Source organism: Sinohyriopsis cumingii, chromosome 19 (genome assembly GCF_028554795.1).
Source record: "Sinohyriopsis cumingii isolate HCF-2022 chromosome 19, ASM2855479v2, whole genome shotgun sequence".
Lineage (NCBI taxonomy): Eukaryota > Metazoa > Mollusca > Bivalvia > Unionida > Unionidae > Sinohyriopsis > Sinohyriopsis cumingii.
The window spans coordinates 63,580,224-63,598,934 of NC_142979.1; the positions used below are offsets into that span (position 1 = coordinate 63,580,224).

General features: G+C 34.8%; 1 protein-coding gene and 1 pseudogene across 1 annotated transcript; both read left to right on the forward strand.

The window, feature by feature from the left end:
• The first annotated feature begins 734 nt into the window (after window positions 1-734).
• LOC149775839 (interleukin 17-like protein) lies at window positions 735-1,295 on the forward strand (annotated as a pseudogene).
• A 13,700-nt stretch (window positions 1,296-14,995) lies between these two features.
• On the forward strand, window positions 14,996-18,232 carry LOC149775840 (interleukin 17-like protein). Its single transcript, XM_089943753.1, has 2 exons — window positions 14,996-15,127; window positions 15,886-18,232. Exons 1-2 carry the CDS (start codon window positions 15,116-15,118, stop codon window positions 16,450-16,452), a joined length of 579 nt encoding a protein of 192 aa, XP_089799879.1. The 5' UTR covers window positions 14,996-15,115; the 3' UTR covers window positions 16,453-18,232.
• The last annotated feature ends 479 nt before the right edge of the window (window positions 18,233-18,711 follow it).

The window sequence follows — 18,711 nt, forward strand, 5'->3', positions numbered from 1 at the left end:
TATGAACACCTAAGTAAGTTTTCTAAGAATCTGAGCCTCCATTATGCTGTATTTTCTAATTATATATATATTACAGAACGTTGTCCAAAATGTATTCGCTTAGCCTTACGTTACACACACACACACACACACACACACACATAATATATATATATATATATATATATATATATATATATATATATATATATATATATATATAGAGAGAGAGAGAGAGAGAGAGAGAGAGAGAGAGAGAATTCAATCAAGTAGCGATTAACACTTTAAACTGTTTGTCAATTTAAATTTACAACAAAAAAAAAAGACTTAAATCCCTATCAGAGATACGCATATGTATTTGGTGTCAGGATACATTATAGGAAAAAGGTTCAATTGCTTAACTTTGAATCTGTCTAATATTATAAACTGTCTCGAGTAACTTTTCCAACATACAAAAACGGCAACTTAAAATTATTTTTTAAAACAATTTTTAGAAGTAGGGTATTTTTTTCCAAAACATAAGTTTCAAAATTAGCTAGAAATTCCCCAAACAATTGTTTCAAATTCATATGGCTGAATGTGACGTTAGAACACTAAATTAAATTTTTAATAAAAAAAACAATTGCATTTCTCTTTCGTTTATACAAAGAATAAAAGAGTAAAGTTGAAAAAGATACTGATGTTCATAATATAGCGATTTATTTATGTATATAACAGGGCCAACATACTAAGATCTACTTATCTTTTTTTCACAGATGGAAACACCATTATTCGTTATTCTGTCTGCGGTGATGTTCGTTATATTCTGTACGGATACATCACTGGGTGCCCCGCTGACCTGTCAAGTTCCAAGCAATCTCAGTCTCCAGTATGGCAAGTTGGTACAGTACAACAAAACCGTCAATTTCTTTTTTTCCGCCTAGTCCGACGGACAGATGACATCGAACTGGGACATCACAGAAATAGCGCACGACAGCCTGGCATATGCGACGACCACGTGCCCATCAGAACCGATGAACGGAGCCGACATTCCAGTATATGCACGCTCTACGTGTCCATGGTATTACGTGGACAGCCACGATCCTCAACGTTACCCTTCCACTTATCTAACCTCTAAACCAAGATGTGTCACGTGCATTGGTTCTCACGGAGATTTAGACTGCATCCCAATAACACAGAACGTGGAATATCTACAAGTTGAATGCGTTTACGGTCTTTACCGATACGAGAGACGTTCAATGGACATTGCTGTTGGTTACACGTGCGGAGGCCGGAGAACAGTTAATAGCAGCAGTTCAAGCATTGACTACGCTTAAGTTAGAAGAAAAAGAACACACGCTCTCTCTCTCTCTCTCTCTCTCTCTCTCTCTCTCTCTCACACACACACACACACACAATAATATTAAGAACGGGGGATGCACCTGCATATCTTGATTTATATGTCATGAATAAAACTATAAAATTTCCCGTACTGTCAAGTCCAAACAGACATTTTTCATCTACAGCTCTTTGATATTTATTTTAAGCTGGTAACTTTAGACGCGTTGGAAATTGAATAATTTTGTAGAAAGTGTACTCCATAAAGCGTTTGAAAAGATTTAAATTTCATTTCATTTCCTACTTGATATATTTGACAAGTCTGACCGGCACATTTTTCATGTTTTTCTATTTGTTTTCATTTTTCTTTTTTATTTGCGTGCATTTTTTTTTCTTAACGTTCAGCTTTAATTAAAGGTGCAATCATCTGCCACATTCAAGACCGGAAATACTAATCGGAACGTTGTAACTTTCGACTCTGTGAATGTATGTATGTATGTATGTATGTATGTATGTATGCATGTATGTATGTATGTACGTATGTATGTAGTATAATAATAATAATAATAATAATAATAAACTATCTTTCACGAGGATAACACATTTGGTCATGGCTGACCCATCTGTCATGTGGTCCTAAGGCATTAAATGCATTTGTTGTCTACTAATCAATTTACGTTCATATCAATGTACTAGTTTAAGCTGCATATTAAACATATGTAAATTGTATCAAAGTCGTATTGACACATGACAGTGATATTTGCTTTGTTGTGTTTATTTACTAAAATAAAGTATCAGAAATGGCCAAAATACAGACCTTTATCATTGCTTGTGAGTGTATGCTGATGAAGTTTCAATGCTGCCTATGTTTAGTGGGAACTGTGATATGTACACGCGTTACCTCAATATATTGTAATGTTATGGCTTCAATGGTGATATGCATATAATTAAGAAATATGTATGATGCATAACAGACTCAAAGGGAAATATCTCACAACTTTGCTTTATTAAAAAATTGTATAACATTATTACTCTTTGTTAGCTTAAAAATAAATTATTTGAATAGATTGTAGTATGTTTTTTTTCTTCATAAGAATTTATCCATTGTAAATACTATATACTGATTGTGTTGTATGACTGTTGTTTGCGTTCAGTTGTAACTTAACATGCTGTTTAAAGGCGTTTATGTAAACGCTGTTTACTGGTGTACACATAATATGTACACAAAAGCAAAAGTCCTCGAAATGCTGTTCATTGAGTAAAACCATATATGGACTCAGGTCACAATTTTAACTTCCGTTTCGATACCCGCTAATGTAGTCCCAATCTATGTTTAGCGTATTTTCCCTCTCTTTTCCTTGGCTTAGATTTAATCTGTCGTGGTATTAGTTTAAAGAAAACTATTTATTCCTTTCATATTATGAGCATTATAGTGTGACTGCCTGTGTATTTTGGCGACAGTGCATTGTTGATTGCCTGGAAGTGAATTCTGTGACCCCAAAAGATTGTTTGTTCACGGTTCAGTTTCTCATAAAATGTCACAAAATCTTTAATTGAATGCGAGCATTAGTGTACAGTAATACCTCGAACATTCGCGAGGTTAGGTTCCAGAACCAGTCGCGGATCAGGAGGAATCGCGAATGTTTGGTACGAGTCACTAAAAATGCTAATAAATGCTTATTTCTATGGTTTAAACACTAAATATGACCCAAATCTGGCTCCCAAAGCACTTTAATTTCATTTAAAAGTTAGCTTAATACATTACCCTTAAAAAGAGAAATAAATGGCTGACGTAAAAATAGAGTACAGTATCGCCTAATGGGTATTTGCCACACTAGCGCATTTACAGTACGGTACATGTATACATGTACTAATATTACCCCTATACTAATTCATTGGCTGCCATTTTCTTTTGCACTCACAGTAAGGTAAAACCAAGTAACGAATGGGACTGTAAACTTAATGACTGACGTTTTCTTTGTCATTGTCAGGAAGGTAAACTAGGTAAACTTCATATGTCACAGAAGTCATATAACGAAGGTACAATTCAATAAAATAAAGAAAACATGTACGTAGAGGGTACCAATGAAAATTTCGCGAATCCGTGAATTCGCGAATCCAGAAACGCGAATGCACGAGATATTACTGTATAAACAATCGATCTGAAAGTCTTCTTGGAACTATTCTTGAAAGCCCATGCGATAAAGCAAAACACGTCCGAGTGTTATCAGATTATACCAACCATAATTGGTGACTCAGACCTAGTCTCTCCATTTCAAACAGCTAGAGACATAGGGAAATAAAGCTCAGAGAAAATCTGCTACAATATCTGCCCCATGTATGTTGGAAACAGTACAGAGCCAGTCATCCAAAAATACGTATAAATCACCTCTAGCTAAAAAGTCATTAGCAACAATATTTGCATTCAAGCTATAACCGGTTTCAGATATATTCTTGACTGCTGGTTCACCACGATAAAATTCTTCTTTTGGAATTCGAATGTCCCTTTGAAAGAGATGTGGATAATTTGCCAAAATAGTATCTTCCTTAAATATTATCTGGCTTGGAGGTTTCATTGGTCGCTTCATACAGAATGTTTATCGATATTTTTTTCTCTCAGGTGCTCACTAGAACAACTAGGATTTTGCCCTGAAAGCCGCATAATATTTCACAACAGCAATTACCGCCAATACGTGAAATATCCTATCGCGTTTTGTATCAAAGGATTCTTTGCTGATTAGGAAGATTACACTGACCTGAGCGAATCGACTGAAGCTGGTTTGAGCGCGTTTCTAAAGAAAGTAATGTACAGAGGACTCAACCACATTACTATTGACATCGCAGACCAGTCGCAAAATAGTTATGATGCCATCGGCGCTATAGACTGACAAATATCTGGTAGCGGTCATACCTTGGAAAGTATTGACGTCGCTCGCGAACTAGGCTACTGACAAACAATACAGAACGCTGTATGAAAAATAAGACAACTTGTATCAACATGTAAACAAACAAATACTGTATAATCGTGTACAATTTTGACTTTAAAAAAATGTCTTCGCATATTTAAAGCCTATGCCGCACTAGTTAAGTTTCCACAAAACCAGGATCAAAAAGATGTCTTCGAATGATAGCATCAAGCAATGGCCTTAATAGCGCCACCAGATTTGTCACGAGCGTTCTTAAGATGATTTACCGGATGTCAAAAGAAAATCGAGAGCACTTACATTTTAATGATAATATTACCATAAAATTAGAACACGGCCACCACATGCTAGGCGAAGAATACAACAAACTTTGCCACAATAAATTTATTTTCGATTTTGTCAGACCAATCTTGATGATAGCTTAGACAGATGCGCTACAGCATAGATTTGATGGCTTGATTAGTGCAACAGATAGTTGACAACATTTTTATGCCGACTGTTACCTAGGCATTGATAAATGCCCGTTTGGGTTTTTTCCTTAATAAGCCGATGTGTTCGTGTGTATGCTAATGGCCAATCCTATATGCTTCTTTGGATTTCCTATTTTCTGTGCTCCATGTTGAATTATGAGCGATCCTAATCAGAATTACATCATTGAAAGTATGGCCTGGAGAAGAAAAATGTTCCGCCACTGGGCTCATTTCCACTTTATTGGTTTGCCAGTCTGATCTGTGGAGATCCATTCTAATGTTTGATTTTTGTGTTTCTCCAAAATATTGGAAGCTGCATGCCTTGCATGTGATAAGGTAGGTCACGTTTTCTGTCCTGCATATTACTGTATGGTTGTGCATGTTAAGCATTTCACCTGTGACTCTGTTGGAAATTGTATTTATTTCCTTCATGTTTTGGTACGTATTGCATCGTTTGTTTTCAAAAGGCTTCGATTTCCCATCTGTTATTTATTTGAGAGTGGCTTCAAATTTGCCCTGACTAGCATGTCTCACAAATGTTTAGGTCGGCGAAATGCTAATACTGGTTTGTGTGGAAGGATCAATTTAAGCGGTTTACACGATTCAATCATCGACCAATGATTGTGAATGATGCGAACTACTTGTGGGTTCTCTGGGTGGAGCGTGAGGATGAAGGATATTTGTTCCACGTTGCTTTTCTTTGTATTTTAGGAGGTCGTCACCGTTTTTTTATTGTTGTTTATTTCGGGGGTGGGGGGGCTTTATGTATCGCTTCCACTGTTTTATCTTTGGTGTAGGCCCACTTTATTAAATGTTCACTTCTCTGCACCTTATATCGTAAGTTGTTTCATCAGAGCAAGTCCTCCTGGTCCTATGTGATTGACTGTAAGAGATATTTCGGTTGCAGTGTCTTGGGTGGTAGTTATGTGGAAGAAGGTATTGATGTTTGTGAGACGGTTTGGAATAAATGACTGTATGAAATGTGTAAAACTAATACATAGGTATCAAACAATGACTACCACCTCCATTTAGAGGTTTTGTGTAAAACTGATATACAGAAGGCAAAAATGGCTTGTATTCCAATTAGAGATTTGTTTTATCTGATATGTAGTGTTATGTATATTTAATCTACATTGTTTGTCAGTTTGTTTGTTTTATGAATGTTTTATTTAAGTATATGCTATTGTAATGTAATATTGTCCGATAAACGTAACCTTGTCCAAACTTAAGTTCATTTTCTACTTGACCTGAATTATCTGCTATTTTTACTTTGTAAATATCTAATACATAGCTAATATATTTTCTATGCGTATGGATTTCATATCAGGATTATTATTAATATTAAACATATTTATCTGAATCAATGTTATTGGTATTCCCCTATAAATATGCCTATATGCTGGCCTACCAGACATATTCCATACAAAATGTTGTCTAATGTCAGTGAGTAGTTTCAAACCGACGATGGTTTTCGAGAGCAGTTCATCCCAGACCATCCCCAATGATGAAAGTAGTGCGCAAAATCGGGTTTGTACACGAGCATGGCAGTATCACGGAACGCCTTAAAGATATCCACCAGCAACAACACTTTCATGCACATGTAAATCAATAAAAGGTGGACAATACGTAGTTCTCGTGCACGTTGACCACGAGGGAAATGCCTTTGCAGGACAGCGGTGAATACAAGGCCTCAATCGCTGGCAACCGAGTTTCAGAACATTTGTTCCGATCACTCATGGAGAAATACGGTTGGATTCATTTGCGGGTTAGCAGAATAAACATTCCATCACCAATATCACCGTATCGAAGAGTGAATGTAAAACGATCGTTACCGTCCGCCTCAAAGTTGTTGACGAACTTACCAAAGACTAAAATGGAGAAACTTCGGGAAGTAGATAAACTGCAGATGACCCAAGCGAAACGTCATATATTTTTCATGCTATTGTGGAAATAAAAATAACCTATTGCTATGTTCGAAGCTGTTGCAATTGCTTGCATGATCGAGTGACCGTCATAATCGCACGAGTTATGAAGCACAAACTGAATTCTTGTTCGGCCCGTGTAAATTTGGAGCCATTTTTTGAGGAAGTGCGCAGCATAGTAAAGTTTTACACCAAGAACAATGATTACATTGAACCAGAACTCAGGCGCGAGTGGTGTTACCTCCATGTGCTGCAACGTTGATATGACTCCCGGACACATGTTCACGAGAAGTTTCATAGTGTCTTGGCCTTGTTTGTATGCTTGTGGGATGATTGCCCAATAATATTTTGAATCGTATATATAATTCTTCTAAAGAACCCCTTGTAATAAACGCCCTCCCCTTTCTTCAGCAACAATAAATAAATTCTTCCTTGTCAAGTTTCATAATTCCGTATATATCCATTGTTTGTGTGTGTGTTTTTATCGTAGCTTAAACAATTTGAGTTATATTGCTACAATGTATACAGTGCGGCAGTTTATAGTGATGTTTAGCACTGAGGCATCATGCCGCAGACATTTTGCATCATGTCCCACCCAGTCACACTACCCTGACAGCAGGCCGACCAGTCCAAACATTAACCTATTAATGCTGAGAGCCAAGCGATGCAGATATTAGTCTTTGGTATGACTCGGCCCGGGTTCGAACCAACGACCTTCCGCACCAGAGACTGTCTGGAGCGGTCTTTCCATTATGATATATCCAAAGAATTAAGACAGATCACGAGTAATCCAACGACTGGTAGAAAAATCAAAACAAATTAATTTACGAACGTTTTCAGTCAAACATGTCTCCGCTCGAACTGGTATTTCTTTGAGATGCTGTTACGTATATCAAGCATAAGGCAGCATAATGTTGTTCTAAAAAGGAACGGTACAAGAAAAAAAGCTTATCTATGCAGTAGTATTGGCTCTCGAGGGGGAGACTCGTCAAAAGGATTCTAGTTTGTCTGCATGTAATATAACCCACTTTTCTGACACTTTTATTGGTCTCCGCGCGACCCAAACTTACCGTAATGTATTGCGCAGTGGTGTGCTTTTGATGCGTTTGATTTTCTAAACTCTGCGCGTTTAATTTTTCAGAAACTCGGTTCCGCCGATCTGTTTGCGCGGAGCAATCGTTCACATTGCAATCGTGTTTTTAAAAAAATCAGGAAAGGGAGGGAGATAGAAGAAACAGACCCGAATCAGTACTAACAATCTCAATCCTCAAAAAAAATCAGGAAGGGGAAGGAAGTAGAAGAAACAGACCCGGATCAGTAATAATAATCTCAAACCTCCAACAACAAAAAAATCAGGAAGGGGAGGGAGGTAGAAGAAACAGACCTGGATCAGTAATAACAATCTCAATCCTCAAAAAAAATCAGGAAGGGGAGGGAGGTAGAAGAAAAGACCCGGATCAGTAATAACAATCTCAAACCTCCAACAACAAAAAAATCAGGAAGGGGAGGGAGGTAGAAGAAACAGACCCGGATCAGTAATAACAATCTCAATCCTCAAAAAAAAATCAGGAAGGGGAGGGAGGTAGAAGAAACAGACCCGGATCAGTAATAACAATCTCAAACCTCCAACAATAAAAAAATCAGGAAGGGGAGGGAGGTAGAAGAAACAGACCCGGATCAGTAATAACAATCTCAAACTTCCACTATCTACCAAACCAAAGCATGTATTTTTATTGTTTGTATAACTGACAATTGTCGGTTCAGGAAGTCAATAAATTCGGGGATATAATCCACGGTATATTTATACACATACAGCTTGGCCTAATGTGCCATACCATACTGTCATTGTAAACAAATTATTCCAAATGGTTGCTCTGTTGTTTGCACGAATTGCCAGGTGATTTCCCCGATTTTTCAGAAACGTAAAATTAAGGACTATATCTATAATATTAAACAAGGCAATAATAATCACAGAGGAAAGTGTTCAATTTACAAAGGTTTACAAAATTATTGCAGTTTGGTAAATTTAACACTGTTTGGTGTTTATTGTTTGTCTTGTTTGTCTATGTATTGTAACTAGTGCTGATAAAGACCCGGTGAGGACCGAACGCGTTTAGGGTAGTTGAACACTAGTTTTGCACTATTCTTAAAGATTTTACACAGACATTAAAACAAAGATTTCACACAAAACAACAATTTCACACAGACATTAAAACAACAATTTTATAGAGACATTAAGATAAAACATTTAATCATAAATTAAAATAAAGATTTTACACGGACATTTAAATAAAAATTAGACTCGTATAATGGTATCATGGATGATAACTTAAAAGACAAGTTATGTCTACAAACTATGTTTTCTGCTTCATACACAATGAAAATCATGACTGCATATATATAGAAGAGTTTGCGTAAAATACACATACAGAATTTTATTAATTAACTTCTCACTTTAAGCGGGGGTGGGGTGGCAGGACACACACACACACACACACACACACACACCGGCTGCCGTTGATAAAATTACATGTGTTTAAATAAATCATATATAAGTCCAAACCGTCTAAGACTTGGCCTAATATAGCTATAATAATTATACACATATAAATGTATAGTTTAAGGACAGTTTTCAGGGTGTATTTGTAGATTTATAAGGGGTACATTTTCTGAAGCGCTCCAGGCCCACCCCACACCAAGCCTTAATTAGGTTTAGATCGCTGTAGAAGCTATGTAGAACATTTTTGTCTGTTGTATCTTTCGGTTGATTGAGCATGACTGAATTAACTGGCGTTGTGACGCATTTTTACATCCTTTTGATATTTCTAGACATACTGAATTCACTGTTGACTCATTTTTTTGGTATCACATTCCTCTCACGGGAACTTGTTTATTCCTAAAAGGTAACGTTTAATGATTTACCATATACATGCTAATAAACTAGTAAAGCTAGGTCATTTTTAACACAAAGAAATGTTGTTGAGTTTTATTAGGTTATTATTAATCAATGAGTTTAGCTAAAAAAAATACTTTTATGTATTCAATATCTGCAATTACACATCGACAACCATATAATTAGGACTATCATCCTTTTTACAGATACTTTGACAGGTTAAACAAATTTGTGCATCTTAGGAGAAACCTATGATAAATACAAATCAGGTGAGAAGTCCCCTATGTTAAACTTTGAATTTCAATTGTCGTTAGTATCAATATTTATATGTGTTAAATGGCTGAAAAGTAATATTAGGGCGAGACCACGTGACTGATGAAAATTTGGACACATTGTATTTAAAAGATAATCAAGAATTCTAACTCAATTTGATTTTTTATGTTTGCTGCATCACATATGGATTTGCTATAATTTTATTTTGATGACAATGACACTTGCCGTTCTAAATAAACTATGTATATAAAAGTGATTTACCTAGAATATTCATTGTCATCTATATATATATTACACTTCTCTAGAATCAGGTTATTATATTATTAATTTGATTAATCATTAGATTATTAATTACATTATTAATTAGATTTTTCCCTAAGATCATGTTCGTTTTAATGAAGATAACGACGCTTACATTTGTATTACATTTTTATTACAATTGTAATACATTGCAATTATATTTGTAATTCATTTGTATTACATTACATCTTGCATTCCATTTGTTCATGAGAGGACAAGCTCATTCGTAACTTGTCAAACCTAATGTTGCCAGAATATTTTCATTTTTAAACCAATTAACTGATGATGCACGTGTGACTATTTTCAGATACTCTCTAAATAAACGATTTCCCATATATTAATTTTTCCTGGCTTTTCTACAATAGCCGCCATGCACAATAGTACATATGTAAAAGTCAACATTTTTCAAAATAAATAATTCTTGGGAAATGTTTTGTGTTAGATAAGGTACATAGAGCGCCACCTCTCAAGAAAGTTAAATAATACTATCCAATAAGTGGGAAAATTTGTTAGAATTGGAATAATGTGCATGTATTGACAAATATTTAATTAAATTTGAGTACCATAAGGAAGCCCCACAAAATCTGTTTATTGCGCAATAAACATTGACTAGGGTCTATAATGCAATTGGTATTTCAGATGCCAGCTTGTAAATTTGCAAATTCGATATTGAATGCAATCTTCACATGCACTGGTATGATTTACATCTATCCGCATTCCACAAACCAAACTAAACATGAATCAGACTGAAATATGGTCATTAACCAACGCAATTAAGGAAGATCAAAAAAAAAAAAAAGTATCAAAAGAAAGAAACAGAAATGTGATGTCATTTTTATCTCTCTCTCTCTCTCTCTCTCTCATTTTGTTTACATATCTAACATGTTCCTCTCTCTCTCTCCGTGTGTGCGTGATTTAGATTTTTAACGTCGCTTTAACAATTTTTTCAGTCATATCGCTACAATGTCTGCAGTGTGACAGTTCATTGTCATCTCTAGCATTGGGGCATCATGCCGCATATATGTAGCATGATGTCCCACCCAGTCACATTATCCTGACACCAGGCCGACCAGTCCTAACACTAACATTTTATTGCTGAGCGCCAAGCGAGGCAGCTGTTAGTGCCGTTTTTACGAGTCTTTGTAAATTTGTAAAATAAACTCGGCCGGGGTTCGAACCCGCGATCTCCCGCATCCGAGGCGGACACTCTAACTACAAGGCTACCGAAGCGGGTGAACAGACACACTAAGTCTGACTACCACTACCACTAAGTCTGACTAACAAGCAACCTATGCTTCCTAAGCATTCGGCTCTTAGAATGCGTAAATTTAAATTAAACCATTTTTGAGAGATATAATTCAAATTATCAAGAGGCAACTGTGTTTACAAAAAGGGGCTATCAATATTCAAATAGAGTACAAAATACCGTAAATCTACTCACTCAGGACTATCTAAAATGGATTTGTATAACAATAACGTGTACGCTTGGATTAAAATGGAACAGACCCCTTCGTCTGTTATCGTATATGACATTGTAAAACTCGCACTCGGTCATGAATGTCATAGACACTGATCAACACTTGCATAGTGCGCCACCATATCTGGATATACAGTTTTCTTTTACTTTCAGTTAAACAGTATAGGCCTTTATATTCCAGCTGCTATATGACTTTAAATCTGAGTCTACGTTTTCTGGAGTTTGTTGCATACTAGATACAGACAAATAAATAGCCTACGTCATGCGTCAAGATTGATATACAAGAGTACTTAAATAAATAGTAGATAATCCTTCTACATGCCGCCTTAGCATACACTTAATAAAATGCACAAGCACGTATCAAATAACTTGCATAATATACTCTCGATTCAATCCAAAGTTAAATCAAAACGTGTAGCCACAGCGGTTATTTGCCACTTCCTATTTAAAATACACCTGGCAAAATACTTTCTATGTTTTTCAAATCAATACAGATGTGAAAATTGTGATTAAATGAAAGTCCTACATCTATGTCACAGCGGAAGTAAAGCTTATCCTTTGCTTCCTTTCTGCACATTCGATATAGGGAGGTTTTTGTGATGACGCAGTAAGGCGATAGCCCGGCTGTCATATAGTGTCAGAGATGGCTACAAAATTCTTCTGCGGTGCGTTAATTTAATCATGTTTGCCTTTCAATAATTAAAGCACAATTTATGCAAAATTTGTTAACTATTTCATATATCGTTTGTTTATAATTAAACATATAAATCATTTTTAAAATAAACACAAAAATGAATGTCAAATAATTCATGTAATTGTGTGTGTGTGTGTGTGTGTGTGTGTGTGTGTGTGTGTGTGTGTGTGCTTATGTGATTTGGATTTTTAACGTAGCTTTAACAATTTTTCTGTCATGTTGCTACGATGTCTGCAGTGTGGCAGTTTACAGTGATGTCTAGCACTGGGGCATCATGCCGCAGACACGTAGCATGATGTCCCACCCAGTCACATTATCCTGAAACCAGGCCGACCAGTCCTAACACTAACCTCTTAATGTTGAGCGCCAAGCGAGGTAGCTGTTAGTACCACTTTTGTAAGTCTTTGGTATGACTCGGCCGGGGATCGAACCCACGACCTCCCGCATCCGAGGCGGACGCTCTAACTACTAGGCCACCGAGCGGTCTGTAATTTTGTATGGATGGCACAAAGAACAATAGTTCGTTATCTCAAAAACAGCCAAGAAACGAAACTTGCTGCTCCCTATTATCGACAAAGATTTGCGTAAAGTCGATGTTAAACGAAGCGCTTTTATGACTGTACGATTCTCTGAATTTAATATAACTATATTATGAACACGAATTTAAAAATATTCGGGACTATTTTAATTTTTCAGCGTTTGGTTAACGGTGTCAGTTTGTGCCCTGGAATTGTGTTTTGCACCGATGCGAAGTTAGTATTGATGACCATTGTCATATAAAATGTATGGTTACAGTCGAACTCATGATGTTTTTAAAAGAACACAACATATAGGTCAATGATAATTAAATTAGGATGCATACAAATTTTATTTTGAAAAATGTGAACTCCAAATTAGCATTTTAATGGATTGAACAGCAATGTTTATTGTTTTGTTTGTCCGGGTTCTGATTAGAGATCTTAATTTATTTTATTTAATAAAAAAAAACGTACGTATGTAATACAAAACTGGTAAAATCAAGAATGTATTCAGTTACTCGATGTTTGGATATTTGAAGAGATGATATTTAGCAAAATCTATGTAGAAAGTATGCTTAATTTGCAAATAATTACGATGCAGAATTATATATATATATATATATATATATATATATATATATATATATATATATATATATATATATATATATATATATATATATACATACACACATACATACGTACGTACGTACATACATACACGCACACACAGAAAATAAAACACTGATGATTAACTTCAACTCAATTTTAACTCTGTGTATACACTCATTCAGCTCAGTGGCTCAGTTAATCGCCAAACAATGAAAATACACCATGGTTGTTTTTTTAAGAGCCTAACCATATAAATAAATTTATAATACAATAGTGATTTGCAAAGAGATATTAAAAAGTAACAAATGTGTATTCATAAATGTATTACTTTTTCGAAATATTTCACCTTGTCATCATCCAATAGGATTCTTATTCCTCATCTAGATGTGCAGAAATACTTGATAATCGTGAAAAATAAATTAATAATTAGCCACCAAAACTGAATGGTTGGCTTAGCAAATGATTAATTAGTATTTAATCAATCAATAAAACATTTAAAAAAATTATATTCTCATTTCCGACAATTTCAACATTTTGCGTGCTGTCAATCTCTTTTTTTAAAAATTGTATGCACATTTAATCGTATAAATGTTAATATTTCTTATCCTCCATGTTTATATTTCTCGTTAATTTTAAAGGAAAGTGGAAAGGTTGATATATAGCAATTAAAATCACCCCAGTATTACAATTTAGTAGAATAATATTTAGAAGAAATTAGACACACCGAATAAATCCTAAGAATTAGCTATTTCTAGGCTGGTCGCCTGGTGTCAGAATAACGTGTCAGGGTGGGACATCATGCTACATGTCTGCGGCATGATGTCCCGGTGCAAGACATCATTATAAACTGCCACACAGCAAACATCGTAGCGATGTGACTGGGGAAGAAAAAACACACGTACGCACTCACGCACGCATGAACACACACACACACACACACACACACACACACACACACACTGCCTATTTCTACGCTTTCCATTTATTTCCGCTCTTGGTTCTCTCAACCAGCAAAATATATAATGTTATTCGTAGTGATCACAGCAATATATTTCAAACAGAACTACGAATGCAACACAATTTTCCCATTCATTTGTTTTTCTTTTCTTTTTTTTTTTTCTCATTCAATTAAAGAAAATCAGACAACTGTCCCTTTTTAAGCGACACACATTTCTGTATTTGTTCGGATAATATATTTTGGTGCTGTGTTTCATATAGGAGGATATATACCAGTCCTCTCATTGATTATCGCTTAGCCATCTCTGAAGTCACCGTTTTTGCAATGGATATATCATAAACAATGTAATTGTTCCCTTTTCATACAATTATTTAATTGATTTTATACTATTACGTCAGTCGAGAGACGATCCCAGCTGCCTTTATACTGAACGGGACCGGTATATTACAAGATCCGAAGCGCGTATATGACTGAGACCTGTCACTATATTTAGAACTGGGTTTTCCTTACGTGGTAATAATGGACCTAACACACGAGTTGCTGTTGGGGAAATTCTTGTCATCTGTTCCGGGTTTGAAAAGAGAACCAATTGGCTCACGTGAGAAATTGTTTCTATATAAACCAGATCCCGATCTTCTAAATTCAGAATCAGGCATTACAGCATTTGGAATATTAGCAAATCTTAACATTACATAAAGCGTTCGTTGAATAAGAAAGCTTTTCATACAAACGATAAATCTCTTCTTTTTTTAAATAAAAAAAAAGAAATAGTGGAAATATGAATATCAAGGTAAGTTTTCTAATCTAAGCTTCCACTACGACGTATTTTCTAAATCCCAGCTATATTCAAATAGCATTACAATATCACAAATCAAGCATAATTACAGGTATTTACAAAAATAGAATGGACATTAATTGAAAGATTTTTCTTACCAACATATCTTCAAGAGATTTTACGATTCAATATATATGAATTTACTGTCTGTCATTGATAAGACCTCTTTGATGACAAAGCGATTATAATGTAAAGTTTGGTTTAAGTATTTAAGACATACGCGATTAAAATTTAAAACTGGTTGAAAACTCAATAAATATAGATATTTAATGCAATGTGCCTATACAGAAATAAACTCAGATCTAGTCAGAAAATACAGACGTGCATAAAAAGTCACGGTAAATTTGAGGAAGAAATATTTTTTGGGTTAAATTCGATTCCTGAATAATCCTATAAACTATCCCGAGTAATTTTCTAAACTTACAATAACAGTAAATTAAACACATTCCTTTAAAATAATGTAAAGAATTACGAACTTTTTCTTCTTCAAAACATAACACAATAAAAAAGTAAACAAATTAAACAAGTTTAAATTTTATACTGTTTGCAAGAAACGCACAAAGTTTATTTCTCGATCAGTTAGGCAAAGAATAAGAGAGCAAGTAAAGGTTACACACACACACACACACACACACACACACACACACACACACACACACACACACACACATAGCAGGGCCAACTAATTGATGTCTTCGTATCTATTTTTACAGATGGAAACACCATTCTTCAGTATTGTGTCGGCAGTGCTGTTCGCTATATTCTGCAAGGAGACAGCACTAGGTGCCCCACTGACCTGTCAAGTTCCAAGCAATCTCAGTCTCCAGTATGACAAGTTGGTACAGTACAACAAAACCGTTAATTTCTTTTTCCCGCCAAGTCTTGCCGACGGACAGATGACATCGAATTGGGACATCACAAAAATAGCGCACGACAGTTTAGTGTATGGGACGACCACGTGCCCTTTGGAAACAATGCAAGGAGCCGACATTCCGGTAAATGCACGCTCCACGTGTCCATGGTATTATGTGGCCATCCACGATCCTCAACGTTACCCTTCCACTTATCTTACTGCTAAACCAAGATGTGTCACGTGTATTGGTTCTCACGGAGATTTAGACTGCATCCCAATAACACAGAACGTGGAATATCTACAACAAATTGAATGCGTTAGCGGCCTTTACCGATACGAGAGACGTTCAATGGACATTGCTGTTGGATACACTTGCGGAGGCCGGAGAACAGTTAATAACACCAGTTCAAGCATTGACTACGCTTAAACTCGGGGAAAATAGGTTTGATAAAATAATATAAAGGATCGGTCGGGTGCAGGGGCATAAAATTATGAAGAATGGGGCGGGTGTAATGCATATTTTAATATAAGTCTGTAAAGGAGAGCTAAAATGTATGGAATCGCTAGATCGGAAAAAAATTAAAACTTTTGCCAATTTATGACTATCGTCAAAAAAAGTGAGAACAGACTTAGATATAAGCTTTGCGGTACATGATTTAGAAAAAATAAAATAACTCAGAAAATATTCATAAAATTTACCACACTGTCAAGTCCAAGAAGATATTTTGATGATCCATAACTCTGTGATATTTGTTTTAGTTGTTAACATTTTACTGACGTAGTGAATTAATTCGTTTTGCGTACATTTTACTTAAGCGAGTGTTTAAAACGATTTCATTTTGATTTCCTAGTTAATTACCCGCTTTCAAGTGTTCGACGATATGGAACAGACATATCTTCTTACAGGAAATTGTGTCACCAGTACATTTTACATATTTGTCTTTTATCTGTTTGTTCTTGTTTGGGTTTTTTGTGTATTTTGTTTGGTTTATTTTGTTCAAATGTTTAATTACTTGAATTGTAGGTGTAATCATCCGTCACATCCAAGACAGGAAACACTATAGGTGTGCGGAAGAGATTTTTTGTCGATACATATATAACTTTATTTATTTATTTATTTATTTACATAAATGGGTATTTAGTATTGAGAAAATAGTACTTTTTGCCCTTCATAGTCATCAAATCAACTCATTTAAAATCAGTTACACTGCCTTTTGAATTATTACAATATATTTTAAGTAGGTATATACTGTTTAGAATTAGATCCGGGTTGTATAATTCATTCATATTTTGGGATAAAAACATCATATGTTTTCATTCAAAACTGTGTATTCTACGACAGACCATAGCATTGCTGGTATGTATGTATGTATGTATGTATGTATGTAAAATATTCGCCGTGTTCAAGTAAAGCTAACAATATTCAACTTAACAACAGATTTCTAAAAGTTTTGGGTTGGATTTCGTTTCTCCACATAATATAAAAAAGTAATTTTAAAAATACTATCCAACAAGAATATTTCTGATTTTGTAGTATAAACGATCATTAACCATGTTTTTCCATCTGTATATACAGCTTCATCTGTTTATTTATATATAAAAATGATATTAGGGAAGTTAGGGGTTGGTTGTGTAATAAGAAACATACATTTTTTAATACATTTACATAATATTAATTCAGTACATTCCATTTTAAGAAGACTATTTATTATTTTAGATTTTTAATTGTATAGCCCAAGGCGTTAACTAGATTGTTGGTCTACAAATCAATGCATAGTTATATTTTTATATCAGAGTACAAGATTAGTGCTGCGCATTGTATGATGTACAAATCTTCTATGAAGTTCGTACAGACACATCACAGCGGTGTTTCTTTTCTTTTGTTGTTGTTGTTGAGACTTGTCTTTAATTATAAAATGATTTTTAAAACCGTAAAAAAATTGACCATATACATATTTGTATGACTGCTTGTGAATGTGTACTGTTGAAGGTTCAATATTGTCTATATTTAATGGGAACTGCAATATTTACACGCGTTACCTCCAAATGTTTTTATGATATGACTTCAATGGTGAAATACATATAAGAAAGAGATCAGTGTGATACAAAACAGACTCAAAGGAAAAGATCTCTCAATGTTGATTTATTTACAATTATATGGTTTTATGTCTCGTTGTTGGCCTTAAAAATAAATTATTTTACTAAGATTATGAAGTTTGTTTTCTCTGATAATAATCTATGTATGTATGTATGTATGTATGTATGTATGTATGTATGTATGTATGTATGTATGTATGCATGCATGCATGCATGCATGCATGTATGTATGTATGTATGTATGTATGTATGTATGTATCTATGTGTGTGTGTATGCATGACTTTCTAAATTTTCTCTTCAGAAGAGATTTCATTCAGTTAATTTTTCATTAATACACAATAGAGATAGGAACATAGCTTTATATTAATGGATTTACAGCACACTAAACATATATATATATATATGTGTGTATGTACATATATGTGTGAATATATATATATATATTCACACATATATGTACATACACACACATACACACACACACATACACACATACATACATACATACATACATACAATAAGCGTACGTCTTTGTGGGAAGACGGTGTTTCATAGGCCGTTGTCTCTAATGGTACGTTATATCTCAAT